General features: G+C 40.2%; 1 protein-coding gene and 1 long non-coding RNA gene across 6 annotated transcripts in view; one reads left to right on the forward strand and one right to left on the reverse strand.

The window, feature by feature from the left end:
• The window catches only part of LOC149863720 (uncharacterized), a 61691-nt gene extending 42454 nt beyond the window's left edge, over positions 1-19237 (forward strand). The window contains exons 4-6 of the long non-coding RNA XR_016442747.1: positions 8713-8781; positions 10910-11081; positions 18994-19237. This is a non-coding gene — a long non-coding RNA (uncharacterized LOC149863720). The remainder of the gene's footprint in view (positions 1-8712; positions 8782-10909; positions 11082-18993) is intronic.
• DPYD (dihydropyrimidine dehydrogenase) overlaps positions 1-19827 on the reverse strand; it is a 685692-nt gene that overhangs the window by 176713 nt on the left and 489152 nt on the right. For all 5 annotated transcript variants that reach the window (XM_090050053.1, XM_090050052.1, XM_090050055.1 and 2 more), the window contains one exon: positions 1091-1159. In XM_090050053.1, coding sequence (XP_089906179.1) covers positions 1091-1159 — 69 coding nt within the window. The remainder of the gene's footprint in view (positions 1-1090; positions 1160-19827) is intronic.

The raw sequence follows: 19827 nt of genomic DNA on the forward strand, positions 1-19827 counted from the left end.
GGTAAATACAGGTATAAAATGGACTAGCATTGAAGATCACAAAGCCAATTACTGATAATGTTTAATTTCACTTCCCTAAGTCCCTAAAGTGATTTTTTCCTCATAGGTTTAAAATGTTGAAAGAAAACAGAGAAGCATCCTTCCAGATCACTTTAAAAGAGGCTTTGTAAAACACTTCAGGAAAAAACCCAATTATATACATACTTTTATATAATATACATATAAGCATTCAGATAAGTACACACACATGTGAGTGTGATATTTGTAAAAGAATAATGACTAGTTAACTGTTTTTATCAAGTATGTTATTAGTATCTTACATTAATATAGAAACACACCTATTTCCTTTATGGATCAAAAGACACTACCTAATTTTTGAAAAAAATATTTTAACTATAGATACATTTACATTTGTATATGAATTTATTGCGGTCTTTAATCAAATATTCCTTATAACATTTGCTGTAGGCGTACCTATATTTTCTTTAAACAGGCCTTTTTCTTGAAAATGAAATACAAATTTGGGGTGTATGGTTGGTTGTTTGCATTTGTGCAAGATTGGATTTATATTACAGGAAGCCTGCTGACTGTTATTATATACAGTGGCTTTCTCTGCTATCATTTTAGAGTCTGTATTAAAACTAGAATAGCATTAAATGAGCCTTTTATACTTTAAATATTCAAGAGTTTTATATTCAAAATTTCTTTTGGTGCTGTCAAACCAGTGTGCCTGTAGGCAAGGTAAGATCAAGTTAGGCTCTCAAAGGTAGAATTAAATTTTATCAGGGCATCCGTCATAATATACAGTTTGCTTAAAATGCAAATAAAAAGTATATGGATTCAAAGACTAAAGGCTTTTCAGGTTGTGTTTAAAAATCCAAGGGACCACTTTTATGGAATAGATTTCCTTTAAATTTACATTTCCATCATTTTAATGAAAACACAGAATAAACAAGTTATAATGGACATGCTTTAAATTCTCATTTTTCATTCTGAATACATTTCTTCCAGTTTCTTATTGCAGTTCTTTATTTACAAAGAATAAAATCATAACAAAAGAATTGAAGAAAAATATTAAAATAAACATTACCTCAGCCATTTTTGAAAGTTCAGTCCAATCATCTTTGTTATAACTGCACATGATACTGGCAATTACAATCTGAAAAGAAAATACATACAATCATTTTTAGGATGCTGTATATCCTGAATATTATTAACTATGTTTAACAACATAGTATCATATAGTGCTTCAACATACTAATTATTAAAATGCTGCGCATGGGGACTACATTGTGGGACACAACAGAGCTTAGAGAGATCATTGTTATTAGTTTTTTTTAAAGTTATTTGGCAAGAACATAGGCTGTAGAGGAATTGACATTCTCTTCACCGTGCAGGGTCCAGATGATTCCCAAATAAGTCAGTAAACAGAAGCAGGCCTAGGTAAAAAAGTAATGAATGAATTACGGAATCTAGCTGTTTTCTGTTATAAGGCTGGACTTCTTCTAGTCTTTTGGTTTCTAATTATTGATCATAGAATCATAGAATCATAGAAGTAGGGTCGGAAGGGACCTTGCAAATCTTCAAGTCTGACCCCCTGCCTGGGCAGGAGAAAAAATGGCTCAAATGATCCCAGCTAGGCAGGCATCAAGCCTCCTCTTAAAGACCCCCAGGGTAGGAGCCAGCACCACTTCCCTAGGAAGTTGGTTCCAGATCCTAGCTGCCCTGACTGTGAAGCAGTTCTTATGGATGTCTAATCTAAACCTACTCTCCAACAACTTGTGGCCGTTATTCCTTGTTATGCCAGGGGGGTTAGGGAAAAAAAGGTCTCTCCCAAACCCTTCTGGTCCCCCCTAGTGAGTTTATAGATGGTCACCAGGTCCCCCCTCAGCCTTCTCTTGTGAAGGCTGAACAGGTTCAGATCCCGCAGTCTCTCATTGTAGGGCCTGCCCTGTTGTCCCCGGATCATGTGAGTGGCCCTCCTCTGGACCCTCTTAATGTTGTCCACATCCCTCCTGAAGTGGGGCGCACAGAACTGGACGCAGTACTCCAGCTGTGGACTGACCAGTGTTGCATAGAGGGGGAGGATCACCTCCTTGGACCTGCTTGAGATGCACCTGTGGATATACGATAAGGTCTGGTTAGCCCTGCCAACCGTGACCTTGCGTTGTCGGCCCATGTTCATGTTGGAGTCAATAATGACCATCTTGCATCATCAAATCCATCTTGCATCATTGATATAGATGGTCTTAAACAACAACATTTTAAAATCCAACTTGAACATGAAACTGTGGAACAAGAAATCAGCCATAGGCTGGTCTGTGCTAAATACAGTCTAAACAGATTCTTATCCAATTACCTAGATTAGTTTTTATAACCCTTATACCCATATGGGTTTACTGTTTTGTTTTTTTTCTTCAACCTACCTTTGCCATCTCTCCTTTCCTTTTCACTTCCCTATCTTTTGTATTTACCATATTTACTCAAAAACACAAGATTTTTTTAATATACAATAAGGTTTTTTCCCCCCATGTGGCATGGGGAGAAAACCCCCTTCATCTTAACACATATAACAAAAGCCCACTATATACATTATCTGTTGTTAAACTGCTGCCAAAAGCAGCATGTGCTCAGCAACAGAAACCAACTATGAAGCTGATTAAATTCAGCCAATACTGAGCGTGACTATAAGACACATGACCCACATTGGGCAAACATGCTGATGGAAACCTACCACAAGAATAGATTAGTGCAGCCCATCTGAATCAGACATATGGTACTGCCCATTAAGGAGTCCCCCTCATTGAAGACTCTTTATTCAGTCATGGTGAACCATAACATTGCATACAGTTCCCCCAAAATCCCTCTGTCAGCCCTTCTCTCAGCATGGAGCATATTAGTGTGGCTCTGTGCACCATAAGGTGAAACCAGACCAGGCTGCCCTGCACCTTATCTGCATATACATTTTTGGAGCAACCCAGAGCTCATGACAAGAGCATCCAGTGCCAGTCATGAGTGGGAGCTAAGTAGTACATGGATCTGTTGTGGGGGTATGTGAGCAGTACTGAACTGTGAGGTCACCATGGCTAGAAACGCTATTGCCTCTGGTGAGACAGAGCGCAATGAATTATGTGGTAAATCATAAGCCTTTGGGTTTGGACCAGAATCATGCATAGTTTATACTACATATAAGTAGGGTCAAAGTAGTGCTCAAAAGTGTGATTGTAGAGTACCAGTGTTAAAACCTGTAGCAATTTCAAAAAAGGTAACAGGAATTAATTCTCAATAAACTACGTGCATGGGCAATATATGTAAATTGCTACAGCCATGTTTAATTTCAAAGTTTATTGTTTTTAAATTTGCTCCTTAGTTTCAGATGCTCAGGGGGTGCAGAGTCTGACAGTAAGGAGATGGGGAAGGGCTGCCAGGGGAAAAAGTTCAGGGGGAGCAGAAAGCAAAGGGCTACCTGCAAGGGGTGTGCAAAATGGGCTGCATTCTATTCAGCCAGAATCAGGGACAGTGATTCAATTTGTTGATTCGGATTACTGTCCCCAATTTGATTCGATTCAGCCAAATCCAAATCTGAAGATTCTATCCTGATTCAGAGATTCAGAGATTTGGCCATAGACACAGCTTTAAATGTTTATTCTACATATCTTGAGGTACCAGAAATGGCTTGTGAATGCCATGATACTGAGGCAGATGGAGCATCTCACATGAGCGTGGGTAGGGGACCATGTGGTTGGCGGCAAACCTGGTTCTGCTGCTGAGCACATTGGGCTCTCCCGTACCCCCAGCTTGTTACTCAGCCATGGGGGGACCCTGGGTGCCCCCCCAGACCCAGGAGGCACCAGTCACCAAGCCAGGTGACACAGAGGGGCTCCCTGCATGCTCCACACCAGACCCAGAAGTTGACTGGAAGTGCTTGTGGTCCACTTCCACATCTGCTGCTGAGTACGCTGGGGAGCTCTCCGTGTTCCTGTGAGATGCTACATCTGCCCCACCATCACAGCATTCATGAGCCACCTGGTACCTTGAGGTATGTAGAAAAAGCATTTAAAGCTGTGCCTGTGTCCGAATCGCCGAATCTTTTAAAGTCTCTCTGAAACAAGTTAGAAGGTTCCAATTTAATTTTGAGAGATTAAAGGGTCTCCTGATTCAATTCAGATTTGGAGTTTCAGCCACTGAATTGGGCTGAATTTCCACCAGATTGAATCAGGAACTGAAGCTTCACACAGCCCTACTACCTGCCCCGCTCCCCCCCACACCATTTATTTTCTCTGCTGTAGCAGTGGGAGGGGGACAAATTCAAGACAAACCTCCAATAATTAGATTCTATACCTAGAAAATTAATTTTTCCATATATAGAATCTAATTATCATGGGGTCATCTTATAATCAGGGTTGTCTTCTATTTGAGTAAATATATCATTCTTTCTATTTGAATGTCTGCCCCTTGCAAGTCCTTTCATAGCATCTGATGAAGGGGGCAGCTGCTTACAAAAGTTTATGAATCTCTGCATTAGTTAGTCTATAAGGTACAACTTTGTCCTGCCTTCCACTGTTGATATGCCATTGACCATATTCTTGGTCCCTTAAGGAGTATGAAGACATGCTTTTTGGTTCAGAGTTAACAGTCTTGATCACTTAAATGCAACACTCCAATAAACTTTGCTAAGACCAGGATTTTACTTGGGATAGAGTGGATGTAAAAGCAATGGAATAGTAACAGTAATATTCATTAGGGGTGTGCAAAGCAGGCAGTATTCAATTCAGATTCAGTCTGATTTGGGGGACAGTGATTTAATTAGCTAATTTGGATCACTGTCCCAATTTGATTCGGCTGAATCTGAAGATTCGATTCTGATTCAGAGAATCAGTGATTTGGCCATAGGCACAGCTTTATATGTTTTTTCTACATACCTCGAGGTACCAGGTGTGGCTCATGAATGCTGAGATGGTGGGGCAGATGGAGCATCCCATGGGAGCATGAGTGGGGCCCTCTGCACACTTGGCAGCGTACCCTGAAATGGACCAGAAGTAGTTCCAGTCCACTTCCAGGTCTACCGCCGAGTGCGCAGGCACCTCCCTGTGCCCCCTCTGCAGCTCAGCGATTGGCCACAGGGGACCCTGGGTGCCCCCCACAGCGGCACTAGTCACTGAGCCAGGGGGTGGGGGGGGGGTGGATTTCCCACGCATTCTGTGGCGGACCTGAAAGTCAACCGGATGTACTTGTGGTCCACTTTTGGGTCTGCCCCAGCATGTGAGGGACTGCTCCACGCTCCTGTGGGATGCTCCATCTGCCCCACCATCTCAGCATTCACAAGTCATGGCTGGTACCTCAAGGTACGTAGAATAAACATATAAAGCTATGTCTATGGCCAAATTGTCAAACCTCTCTGAATCGATTTAGAGGTTTCCAATTCAGTTTGGAGAGGTTAATGGGCCTCCTAATTCAATTCCAATTCACCAAATTGGGACGAATCTCTTCTGAGTCGAATCAGCAACCAGAGCTTTGCACAGCCCTAATATTCATTACTATCTCAATAGCTCCACTAAGCTCATAATCAGGATTTTATAATCTCTAGAATAACATTACATAAAAGGAGGACAAAGGTCAACAGAACTTTTGGAAGAACTTCGTTGTAATGAGAAAATAAGAGGAAATGTTCAATGGGATTGCCCATGACAAGGCTGCATAATTCATGGGCAGTTACCACCCACCTGGCCATTCTCAATTATAGGGCACCTATACATGGGCAGACTCAATTAATTGATTCTGTTCATTCAATTAATCACCATTTTTCAGTGTGGGGACACGGATACATGAGACACTCTTGGTGATTTCATTAGAGAGGCACTTGGAGCCCCCCTTGGAGCCCCCTTTCTCTGCACTCCAGGAGCATGTGTATAAATGCCCCTTGTTTCTAGGTTTCTCTTTCTCTCAGGAAGTCTCATTTTGGTATTTCATACTGCAGTTGTTTTATCACTCAGAGCTACTTTCTGGCATTAGTCCCAGTTCTCCAGATCCCATTCTGTAAAAATGTCCCTTTTCTGATTGCTGTTCTCAGCACTCCTCAATTAAGAATCCTTGTACTTTGTTAGCACCTTTTATTCCAGGTCCAGTTCATCATACATCCTTTCAAGTAAAACTGGATCTAACATGGCTCTTGTATACCTCAGATAGATACCTCCCCTCTAACTTTATACACTGCTGTTCGTTTTTAAGCAGAGATTAGGAACCTTCAGCAAATTTTCAATTCACATGTCACTGTTCACTAAACTGAGAACAGATTACAGGCCCTGTCTTGTGGCCAACAGAGACTGCCAGACCTTAGGAAACTGCACCACAGACTTGGAGAATCATAAGAAAAACCCGAGAACCAAATTCACTGCTAGTATCATTCACTAAAGTCAGTGAAGTTATGCGAGCAGAGAATTTAGCTCAAAGAGTATTACAGGCAGCAGGAAAGAAGGGTGAGTTTAGAACGAAAAAGAAGCATTGAAAAGAAATGTAATACATGAGTTAAAAGCTTCACAAATCTAGATTAGAGGAAGAAATAATTTAAGTTAAGAATATAGTCATGGATAATTCTGTGTAAGAATGGATTGATTGTTATGGAGAGTAAAAGGGATAATATATTTTTTTAACATTAAGACAATTTCAAGCTTAGTTCTGTTCAAGCATAGGAGTGGTGTTTGGGCCTGGATTTTTAATCAAAACAAGATTAGCTATCTCTATTTATAACTGAGATGAAACTACCCTTTCCAAACTATGGCCTATGAGTTCTGAAGTTGTATTGTTTAATGATATCAGGGACAGGTTTAAAATGATTTCTAACAATCATTCATTATACAGATTTGCTTGTTAGACAGTGTGCATTGAGAATTAAAAAAAAAAAAAAAAATTAGTTACAGGGAATATAAAGCTTGCCCAAATAAGAATTTACCCTTTAAAAATAGGTCATTATGCTTAAAAATACTAAAAACTATTTTATATTTTCAGACATCAGATTTCTTTACTTTTATAAATCTCATTTCCCCCTCTGACAAAAGCCAAACAGCAGGGCTTTCTGTAAGGAGAAATAAACGAGTTTGAAGGTTGACTTTCTACGATTAAATATCCCTTTAGATGCATCCCCTCTGGCATAAGAATAAAATTGTTTTGATTAAACATGTGCAGTTACTTTTGGCAGTGATTTTATTCTATCCTTTAAAACACAAGAGAAACAAAATTCAGCTCTGCAGATGATGTTCTTTTATAACACCTTAAAAATGGAAAAAAGTCTTATATAGTTACATAAAATAAATAGAACTCTATTCATATCTATTCATGCTCCTTTGGAATATTCAAGCTAAGTTAAGTACTTATGGAATAATATAAATCAATATATTTAAAAGGCACTTTATTAAAAATAAATACACAAGAGCATCAGATGTAATTTGTCATTTGTGCTGTGAAAATGTAGAAAATCATATAGATTAAAATATTCAGGATAATGCTGCATGGGCTGAATCCTAGCTAAGAGCCCATACAATGTCATATTCATGGTTTCTGGAAAACAGCTACACTCAAAAGAGAGCCTGAGGACTGGACAGTAATTTGTAGATAGTGAAGTCATATTGTAAAGCACACTGCAAATCTAGACAATAACACAACTTCAAAACTATTTTTAAAAGGGAAAAGCTATGGTGCAACAAAGGTGAATAACTATAATTACAAGTAGCTGAGTTACATTTTGCCAAGTGTTAGTAATGAAATCTGAAAATTCTACTGGGATTATATGAAGGAGGAGGAACAAGATATGTGATGTTTTATGGAGCTGTTAATTAAGAAAACATGTTTATTAAATATTGATTAATTTTAGTACTCACATTTAAAATTAAGTGTGCACATATGGCTGAAGCAGTGTTTTGCAGTAACAAAAATATAACTGAAATCAGAAATTACATTTCTACTGAAAGTGATCATGTAAAAAGTATAATCTTAATAGGGACAAACGTGTTTAATATTTATTTAATTTGTTTTCTTCTCTAAAGTTCTTTTACAATTGAAACAGGTTTACTTGTTTAAGGTCTAATCCCATGGACCTGTGATTTGCAAGCAGTCTTTACTCCAGGGATTATTCTATTCAAACTTTCTCCAATAGGAACAGGGACATCATTAGCGCATCCAGACAAGCACAGACGTGCAGTATGTGGGGCCACAGACCTGTCTGCAGTGCCACCCACCACACATGCAGGTGTTCCCCGTGCTGCTATTTTGCAGCACAGGGTAGGTTTTTGACCCCAGGAAATCCCAGGGTCAAAATAACCCACACCAAAAATCAGCAGGGTAGCTCACGTGGTGGCAGCATGTGCTGCCCAAAATCAGAGCCTGGCTGGCTGAAGTCATGCTCTGGCTACCAGCGAGGCTTGCTGCCACAGCTACAGCCCTGGGAGGCCCCCAGAACCCCAGGTAAGGCTGCTGGGGCTAGCACAGTTGCTGGTCTCGGCCTCCCCTATTACACCCAAGGTAAGCTGCGATGCACCACAGTGTCCATGGCACAGGTGTTCCCCAGGGACAAGTATCCCTTGTGCCACTGCTACTTGTCCCAGGGAAACAAACATCTGCACTTGTCTGGACATGCCCCACTAGTGTGAAAGTCTACTCCTGTGGGGAAAGCATTTTTGATTTTACATTGTATAAGTATTCCTTTTTCTGCATTTCTAGGTAAACATAAGACCCAAACCACTCAGCTTTGCAGCCTTTCTTTTTCTGTTCATCAGCACCATCAACAAGGTCAGTGCAACTCTGGGAACATGCTCCATTACTTTAGGGCATATGTTTACATGGAGGCACTTGTGAAAGTTAAAGGTGAATCAAATAAATGTATGAAGTCAATGAGCATAAATTCAAGTATGTTAAATAGCTATGCTGTTAGGCAGGAGTAACATAATAGTGCTATAAATTAATCCTGAAGGTAACTTTATTCTTGAATGAAACAATCCCTGCAAGCATTGTGGGGGACACACTATAGTACCTTATCCAACCTGAGTTCTCACTTTTAGTTTATTCACCTTAAACCTATCTATAAATAAGACATGACCTAATTTAAACTTTTTTAACTAGGTTTGTTAACAAACCTCTATAACAATTTCATTCAGTATAATTCTATCAATGATAGAATATACTGGGCCCTAGTTCATCCCTTTCTCCAGTCCATAAATGATTTGTGCCAGCCCTGGACTGGCACAGATTACTTTTCCCTCTACACCAGCCAGTTTTGTTGGCTACTCTGCAAGGATCAGACCCAGGGCTCCACCTTCTTCCCTTTTACTCAGGGGGCACATCTACATGTGCACTTACATTTCATTCAATTTACTGCGCAGTAAGCAAACATAAGTCAGTGTCTACATGCACAGGCATTAAAGTGCATTAATGCTGTGTGTGGTCTGACTTGGTACTAAAGTTAGTCCCAAGTCAGACTACAAACACAGTATTACTGCACAGTAACTAATCAGGCATAAATTGGATATCTGCACAATGCAGGTATCCAATTTATGCCCAAACTGGCATAAATTGCCATAGTTACTGCACAGTATGGGCATGCATGTGTAGATAAGCACCCATACTGTGCAGTAATTTAGGTTGCTGCACAGTAAATGTGCACGTGTAGACATGCCCAGGGAGACGTAGGAATAGGAGTACTAGTCTCCACATGGCTATCCAAGAAGTGAACAGTCTTGCCAAAAAGCAAATAGGCTTCATTTGTTCAAAGTACATACGTAGGGAGATTGACAATAACTCCTGTTTTCAAGGATGAATAGTTTGACCAAGAACAGGGTTACATATTTAAGCCAAATAGCATGTTTGCAGTAATATGCATAACACAGTGTACAGGATTGTCTTGATTATTCATGCAGCAAAAGAGATTTTTTAATATGCTATAATCTAACATTCAGAACAGACATTGTAAGACAAATACTACGTATTTCAGCTACAGTATAAAAAGCTTTATTTTGTACAATTCTGTAACAAATGCATTAGTAGTTGCTTAAAAAGACACTGTCAAGGCACTTCTCATAATCCTTAAAATATTTTTTCTCCTTGTTTATAATAATCCCCTGAAAGCTTGGAAGTGAAATCTATTTCCCTTATGAATATTTTTCCCCCTTCCATTATCTGTACTTGGATGTTTCATAAATGCCATAGTACTAATTTTTATTTTATTTTTTTAAAAAAAGGCATGTTGAAGCATTTGCTTTAATCTGATCATTGTCCCTGAACACACAGAATGGATTTAAAAACAAAAGGAAGGAGAGAAAAAGATGGGAGCTATTTTGAGTCTGACCATCTTTATAATATCCTTTAAGGTTAGATCACTCTCAAGCTCTACCAGTAGTATTAGGGAGATAGGACTAGTTCTTATAATTTGGCAGTGATTGCTCCAAAGAGAACACAGGATTCTTGCTAAGTTTAAATGTTCTGAAAGATCTCCAGAAGTTTGGTTTTTAAGCAAAATCTTGTCAATGAACACACATTAAAAAAACTATTTTTACATTCACAATGTATTAATGATTTCAGCCAGACCCCAAGCCTATTTCTTCACCTGTCTGCAATAAGCAAAATTTATGACTGTATCCCAACACTGGCTCCAAACCCATTTTTCTTCCAGTGCTCCTTTTCCAATTCTTATTCAAGGAACAACATATATCCTACCCACCATATCTGCTTTTTCTTCTTATCCTTTCCTTTTAGTATTAGACTGTGCTAAACATAAGCTTAAATCTGCACCGAGTGACAGTAGCTGTTCCAGTTAAATACCACTGCTAGCTTTAGCCTGCACTCTCATCCTAAACTCTACAATGAACAATGCATCTTGAATCACTTTGGAATTAACTCCTGAACAATATTTTATTTGTTGCAGGATCATTACAGCAGCTGAAAACCCTGGAATATTTTCACTGAGACAAAGATCCATTGAAGGCTTTAGAACTAGGAACAGTTTACAGAGAGGCCAAAAGAATAGGTCTGTAACAACTAACTATTTGAGAAGGGGAGTTCAGCTTTTTGGTCAAGATACAAAATAGGAAGAATTGGTGAGTGTCAGAAACTGGTAGGTACAAAACTAAACTTCAAAATGAACTGCATTTTATTTGGATGTATAAAATATCTGGGAAAGTCTAGATTCTTTTCAAACCACTACTACAATGCAGCTTAAGCCCTGACTAGCTTGGTCTGAAGGAGCAGAGCTAACTATCACCAAAGATAATTTTTCATGAAGAGCTTCCCTTGTAAGAAGAGGTACAGACAAATGTCAGCAGAAACGCTTTGTAAAATAGTAACCAAAAAACAATGGTTGGGGTGATCTTTCACCAAGCAAACAACAGAAAGGGAGGTGTTCATCAGCATGTGGGAATAGGCCAGGGTAACTGTTGCCAGTTGGATCTTGTAATTTTACTGATGAATTTCACCCAAACAGGGGCTATGTGGCATTTAGATCTAAACTATGCCCTGTTTCCCCCAGACACGGTAAACATACATTTCAGGAAAGCTGTTGCAAATGCGTAAGTACAAAGTATGATAGCTATTCAACAAAAATAGTTTACTGCATGCTGTATTTTTCAGCTATTACAGGCAAATGGCACATAGTCATTGCTTTGCAAATAAATAAAAAATACACATGATTACAAAGAGTCTTCATAGTTTTATGTTAGATAAATGAATGAATTCAAGATAAAGGTCCTAAGCTAGATTCACCCCACGCTGTAGCACTTTAATGCTTCTCCAGCAGCATAAAGAAGCCATAAAGGTAGTTGAAATGGCACCCACAGGACCTTTGAGTTGTATAGGAGTTTTTCATCTGCTGTAGAGCAGACATAATGACTTTATGCTGGCTAGTCTTTGTAATTTCAGTGTAGGGAGTATGCTGGAGTAGGATAAGCCCCAGCTGTTTTCCAGCCACTCTGCCAGGGTAATGGTGTTAGGAGGCCTATTAAAATCCAGTACAACTTAGTAGAACTTAAAGTAACGAAGACAGTCTAACAGCCGAGGCCAAAATCTGGTGAAGCAAAAGTGCCTAGAACCACTTTTTTCCCCTTGTTCTATTCATTTGGTGATCTAGCTCATTAAACTGAAAGATTTTTCCCAAGATGACTATAACTCATTTTTGTGAAGGAAGAAATAAAATAACAACTCTTACAGCGTATTAAGCAAGTTGGAATAGATATGTCTTGTAATAAAGGCTCTGAAAAACTGTCGGACTATTACATTGCTTTCTGTCATCTGTATTATGACAGCACCTAGGAGCCCCAGTCGTAGATTGGGACAAACAGAACTAAAAGTACTTACGATCAAAGTATATTGTAAGACACAACAGATGGAGAAGGAGATGGACAGATGACAGACAGATGGGGAAGCAAAAGGAAACAATGCAACAATAAATAAATAATAAAACAGCACAAATAAATAAATGGAGTTTCCTGCTTAAAATTATTAATTTGGTGAAATGTTGGTCTCTGTGGCACCTCTTCCCTAGACATTAGGCTCTCAGGGTCCCATTGGATTCCCTCTAGTGAAAATAATTCCTCTGTGTACAGACACATGGAAGCTAACAAGCTGAATTGCTGGGTTACAGAGTAAAACTTCTAATGCACCTCAGCAGAAACAATGTTTATTAAGGTGTACACACACACAATTCCCTTTCTCTCAGGCATGCAGCAGTGAAAAATAATCAGCACACAAAGAGGTGTTATTGTAAAAACTACACTTAGGAGCCAGTCAAAATGTGTTGTCTTACAGACCTAACAGGTTTCTATTTCTCTACTCATTTTTTCTTGCAATTTTTGATTTGTTGCAGCCCTGAAATAAAAATAAGCTTCTTATTAAAAACTACCTAGAACATCAAATCCCGTGCAATAAGAGAGTTAACAATTGTAAACCCTGTCATGTCTCTGAGAAGCAGAGGAATTATCTTGTTATCAATTTAATAATGGAACATTGAAGTAAATGATGCCATCCACTGACACCAGTAACACTGTCTCTCCTGGGAAATTCATGTCTGTAGGAACTGTCAATCTAGATGGATATGGACATATTAAACATTGTACCTTCAGTCCATAAATCTATTCTTTCTATGCTGCCTTAATAAAAAGATTCTGCATGGTGATAAAGACGAGTAATGCAGAATGTCTTGACGTTACTGACCTATAATCCTCCTTTTTTTTAAAATCTTTCAAGGAGTGGATAGTAAATAATTTAATAATCTCTAACCTTCCCTTGTTTTCCCTCATAACTTGCATTTAAAATGTCTTCAAGTAGTTTTAGGTAAATGAAGTTTAATAATTCACTGAGAACACAAATAATGAGTATTATTGTATTTATTATCCAGCTGCTTCTATCTCGAACACTTTTTGATTAAAGTCCTGTCTTCTTGCTACTTTATATTGGGTTTTCCACTGTTTTTCCAAACTGAAGTGGAAAGAGGATAATATATGTAGAAAAAACAAGGCTAAACATTACTAGCAGGTAATAAGTCAAGGGAAATATAAGAACTACCGCAATGATTTATTCAGGTGGGGCTGACACTGTAACTGAAAACTACGGAAAGGTCCCCTAAAATGAGATGTTTATTGTCAAAGCAGGAAAAATTGATCCTGTGACAATGTTCTGTTATGAGATCCCCACTTCTATTATAATCCAATGAGTGATGTTGATTTAATCAGATTATTGGAAGGATGTTGATGAGATAGACTGGGATGCATCTCTAAATGAAGCACAGCACTGCTAGGATCCAATGCAGACCTCAGGCAAAAACAAACCAAACCCCCCCAAAACGAACAAACCCTGAGACTTGGAGACAAGCCCATTTCTCTATAAAATAACAAAATGTTGTTGCTTTGACTGCAACAGAAAACTAAGCAGACAGTAGTTAAGTAACTGTTAGCTGAAACAACAGAGCAGTGGCTTGATTTTCAGAGATTCTCTGCAACCATAATTCCTCCACCCACAAATCCGCTTTGAAAAACCAAAAAAGGCTTTGAGAAACAAGTCCTGTACAGTGCCTTTTGTAGACATAGTGATGGGTGTAAATAATACTATTAATGAATCTAGCAGCTATATTAAACACAGGAAACCAGTGTACTTTTGTGTAGATCTGCTTGGAAAACAACATTTTTCCTTTGGAACATTTAATCCTTTTAGGGTAAAACCGCAACAAATAGGAAAAATGACCAAAGTACATTTCTGCCACAAATTAGGAGGGAAAGAAACCTGGCTGAAGACCAAAACATTTTAGGTGTCTGCCCAAACTTATCTGGTGAAAAACTGAAAGTTTTAAGTACAGGAGACACTTGTCCAAAAAACTGCCCAATGGAGAATCCAATTTTCCATCAAAAAACAGTTTCAAGAGAGACTTACTAATGTGAAACACAAATTAAAGCAAAGTGAAGGGACAAAACAAAGACAGACCTTCTAATGAAATCACATTTCCCTTCCCTCAGGGCCCTCATTAATTAACACATTAGAATGCTGCCAGAATTGGGGAGGGGGGGAGCCTACCAAGCATAATTCCCCAAACACAGATATCTAATGAAAGAAAAATCAGCACCTGTAGAAAAGACTTCAGGGGGACAGGAGAGTTCAGATGAGCCATGGTCATTATATGGAAGAGCCTCAAGACGTTTGCAGTTCTGATAAACCCCTCTAAGTCTAGAAAGCATATTTAAATCTTCTAAAAATATATCTGGGGGGCTGCAAATTTTATATTTAGATTAAGGACAAAAATTCTTTCCCCTAGTTTTTCAGCTTTCTTGGTGCTGAATAAAACCATACACATATGTGCATAGAAATTAATATTAATGAAGGAAAAGTGTATATACACAAAAGCAGTTTGAATCTGAGGGGAAAGTGTAGGCTCAGGTCCATTTTGATTATTGGTTCACCCATCACTACCACATAACTGATGTGTAACCCGCAGTCTGCCGCACCTCTGCTCTATCACAATAAAGGGAAAGCAGGGGATGCCAATGTATTACTGAAAGAGGTAATGGAAAACTGTTAGAAATAATTTTACAATATTTCAAACACAAACAATAACTTGTAGCAAGAACTTAACAATGCACTGCTGACATATTATTGATTTCTTAGACCACATATTGAAAAGCAAAGTGGGCAAAAAAATCACAGTTCTGTAGGTTTTTTCTTCCCCAAGTACAGATTTTCTAACATCATAGTACCAATCTAAGGTATGCGTATGCCTTCTATTACCATAGTGTCCAAGTGCCTCACTAATATTTTTATATATACCATATTTGTTTGAATACAAGACAAACCTGAATAGTTGACCCCCCCAATAATTTGATTCTATATACATATATATAATTTATATATTTTTAATACTTTTCCAGGTGTAGAATTTATCCATCGGAGGACTGTTTTGAATTCACCCCACTTCTACTGCTACAGCAATGAAAACAGTGGCTGGGAGGGTCAGATGACCCCCTTTCCCTTCTGCCCATCCCACTTCTTCCCTGTGCAGCTTTCCTGCCCACCCCCTTATCATGAGACTCTGTTCAGGCTCATTATGTGATATTAATGGGAGACTAGGGAAGGGAAGAGACAGAAAGGAGGGCTGAAACTGCAGAGGGCAATCAGAGAAGAGCAGGAAACTGCTGTGGGTCCTGTGGATTCTGACTGCTGCAAGTTTCAGCACAGGTACTCCATATACAGGCAGTCCTCAACTTATAACATTTTGAGCTACAGTGTTTCACACTTAAAATGTTTATAAATTGACACCATTTTTCAACTTTCTGATGTCAGTTTAGACTTTACAATGCTTGATCCGATGCCATGCCACACCAGTGAACAAGTTCACTGCAATAGCTATCTCCCTGAAGAACATCTGCCCAAACTTCCTTGGACACTTTCTTTAAGAAAGCAGACAAGACTCCAGAAGAACCTGCAGCCGAGACTCCTGAGAAAACTCCAGCCAAGAACCCTTCGAAGAGTCCAACCAAGAGCCCTTTAAAAAGTATAGCAAAGTCACCTCAAAGAAGTCCTTCCAAATCAATATGATTGCTATTTACAATATAAATACATTAATGAAGCCATATTACTTATCTATAATTGACTGAGTACAAAATTCTGGGTTATTTGTGGTGAAAATAAGGTATTGGGCCTTGGTTCAGGAACCAATCCCCCATTTATAACATCGTTTCTATGGGAAAATCAGTTCTGAGTTACATTTCTACTTAAGACATGGTTTTCAGGAACCAATTGTGTTGTATGTCCGAGGACTGCCTGTACATGCTTTTGAGCACCACATTTATACCTATTTATACACAGTACCTGTGCATAATATTAGTTTTACTCCAGGGCCAAAAGGCTCATGACTTATCATATAGTTCATCGGGCTGGGCCTTAGCAGAGTCAATGGTGTTTCAAGCCATGGTGATCCCACAGCTCAGTACTGCTCAGTATGCATGTGTGTGCTCCAGATACACCCCAGAAAGGATGTATGTCCTAAATAGCTCCCACTCATGACTAGAACTGGGTGTTCTTGCTGAGTCCTGAAGTGCTACAAAAATGTATATATAGATGAGCCACAGGGCAACCTGGTCTGCTTTCACCTCATGGAGGGCAGGAGTACCCTAATCATATACTCCAGGCTGAGAGAACGGCTGACAGAGAGATTCTGTGTGCACTGTATGCAATGTGATGGCTCACTATCAGTGAGGGAGACTGTGCTTAATGGGAACTACCACGTCTTATTTAGATGGACTGCACTGACCTATACTGTAGTAGGTTCCAATAAGCATCTCAGCTTTTTGGCTAAGATCAAGCATTTTTGGTACCAAGGGGATGCTGTCAGGGCTGGCTGGCCCTCCTGGTGCTGGCCTGAGATTGCAGTACTTCCAGGAAAAAGAAAAAAGGTTCTGGCACCAGGGGGGGGAGGGTGGTGGTGTTAGAGCTTGCTCTGGCCTCTCTGAGTGCAAGTCTGTTATTACAGTACTATACCTCCAAGCTTGGTGCTCATTCCCTCCTGGGAGAGCAACCGCCCATCAGTTTGTTTGCCCCATTTAGGCCAGGTATTTTATGGGCATGCTCAACGTGAGTTGCTTTCAATCAACTTCATAGTCAGTTTCCATGACTGAACACATGCTGTTTATAGCAGCAGTTTAATGACAATTAATGTATTTAATGGGGGTGGAGGGGTGGGGAGAAGTTGCTGGTCTGCAAATATGAGATAAGTGGCTTTTTCCCCATGTTGATTGGGGAGAGAAAAAAAATCTTATGTTTGAATAAATATTTTATCCTTAAAAGACTTCTGTGAGTTAGACCACAGTGTGGTTAACGCATTTTTGGATGGGGAATAGAGACAGAGGACACATACAGGCATTCAGTCTCTCCTGGGAGAAAAATAACCTGGGAACAATCAGGGTTGAATCACTCTTGGGAGAACAAATGTTTATATACATTCTCCTCTGAGTGTTTTTTAAAACTCACCACTTCAATTTAGGGCCCTCATTTCATCTACACACACCCTGAGATGTGTCCACAAGGGCCCCCTGGCTGTGCAGTATCAACACTGCAAGATCTTTGCTCTTCAAGGGCTCAGCATTTGAATGCCTATTCAGGCGTATCTGGATAAGTTTTCCTACTAGGAAAACAAACCTGGTAGACCATTTGAACATGTGTACACAGCCAAAGAGACTTGCTCAAGGTCACACAAACATTGCATAGTCAGTGGTAGATCCCACATGCCAGAGGAATAGGCACATTGAATGTTTTTCATTGTGGTTCTAAGCTTAATAATGAATTCTGAGAATATCTTATCTGTTCCAGCAGCCTTGCCAGTCTTAATCACTTTAATGGCTGTGTTGAACTTGGTTTCAGAGCTGGGTCCTGTTAAATTAAGGCTGACATTGGGTGATTTAAATTGTTCACAAGTCAGGTGTCTAATCATTTCTGTGTGTTACTTACTTGGGTTACTGTGTTTGCTGGTGTTACACAGCATTTTCACAATGGAGTTTGGTGACAATGGTCAATGTTGTTTTTTGGTGTCTTTCCATGTAAGGCACCATAGTGCACCATGCTTGCCTGATCAAATAAGTCATATCCAATCCTTTTATGATAGTATGCCGTCTCTCCTTTTTGATATTGTTCAATGTGGTAGCCAGCTGTTCTGTAGTTCTTTATACAATTGCGATGTCATTGCATTGCTTGATTATGTTAAAGAGCTGTTTGCACTGCTCTCATCCCTGCATAGCACATAATGGCTTCTATAGACTCTAGGTATACAGAGTTTGGCTATTTCAATTAGGCAGTTTGTATATGTATCGTAGCCTTGATCAGTATTGGTTTCTGATGGATCCTCTAATTAGTTAGCTCTATTTGTGTTCAGCTTTTGGTATTTCTGCCAATACACCTTCTGAAAGTTTCATCTTGGAGCTGGTCTGGGTGTTGTGGGCTCAAAAATCATTTTGTCAGTTTTGTCACAGCAAGGGTCTGTGCTGAGATGATAGGAGCCTATCAAGTACTTTTCTTATTGGTAATTTACTCAAGTTGCCCTTCCATTAGGCAAGATCTGGGTTTGTTGGAATTTTCCAGCATCCAGAGTGGAAGACACATGCCTCCTTCAGGTCATAAGTGGGTTATATCATTCAGGCTTGCCCAGAGACAAAGACTGTCTTTGTTACTATTGTTAACTGAGTATATCTAAATTTGATGATGAAGTCATCTACATATAAGCTTGTCTGGTCATAAATAAGCAGGGATGTGATTGACAACATTGCAGAAGGTGGCTTGTATACACTGACAATGACTATGTCATTGACCTGGATAGCACTCCATTCTGTTGTACTTTGGGAGGTGTTATGTCCCCTGGTATTAAATGACAAGGTCCTTTCTTATGATCGCAGCAAGGCCATATATCCTGCTGGCTACAGAGTCTGTAAGGCTGTAGCCTGAAAGCTTCATCTTCTGTAGATGCTCTATATGTGTTTCTTGTAGGATTACATATGGTTTCATTTCCCTGCCGATGAGTTCCAGCACTGATTACTTGAGTGAGGAATAGCCTTAGTTATGAAGTTGAAGAAGAGCCAAGTTATTCCCTCAAAAATAGCTAGGAGCAGGGAGAAGAGGAGGGATCCAGGCACACATGTGCCCCATTACCTGACCCGAAGCGGAGGTGGATGCAGCAGCAGCGGAGCCAGCGGTGGGGGCAGCACCAGCTGATCCCTCTAAGGCAAGTGGGGCAGAGGGACCAGACACAGCTGAGCCGGATCTGGAGGGGAAGCCCCCTGGATCCCTCTTAACTGAGCCGGTAGGGAGCTGCGCTCCTGAGCCGCGCCATGCGAACAGAGCGCACAAACAGGGGGTGAGCTAGGGGGGACTGTCCCCCCAAGCCAGGGAGCACCCCCAGGGTTAACCCTCGGGGAGCAGGCTGAGGAGGCATCAGATCCCCCCCAGCGGGGGAGTATCGGGGGCGGGACTGCTGGCAGGCACTTCTGGGAAGATTGGAGCGCCTGATTGGCTGTTGGGGCAGTGACAGGAATTTCAAACCATGGCCTTTAAAAGCCATGGTTTGACATAGCTCCCGACACTCAGGAGCCAGGAGCAGGGAGAAGAGGAGGGATCCAGGCACACGTGTCCCACATGCACATGTGCCCCCTTACCTGACCCAAAGCGAAGATGGATGTAGCAGCAGCGGAGCCAGCAGCGGGGGCAGTACCAGTTGATCCCCCTAAGGTAAGTGGGGCAGAGGGACCGGATGCAGCTGAGCCGGATCCAGAAGGGAAGCCCCCCAGATCCCTCTTAACTGAGCCGGTAGGGAGCCGTGCTCCC

Source organism: Crocodylus siamensis, chromosome 5 (genome assembly GCF_052110815.1).
Source record: "Crocodylus siamensis isolate JL-2025a chromosome 5, ASM5211081v1, whole genome shotgun sequence".
Classification (NCBI taxonomy): Eukaryota; Metazoa; Chordata; order Crocodylia; family Crocodylidae; genus Crocodylus; species Crocodylus siamensis.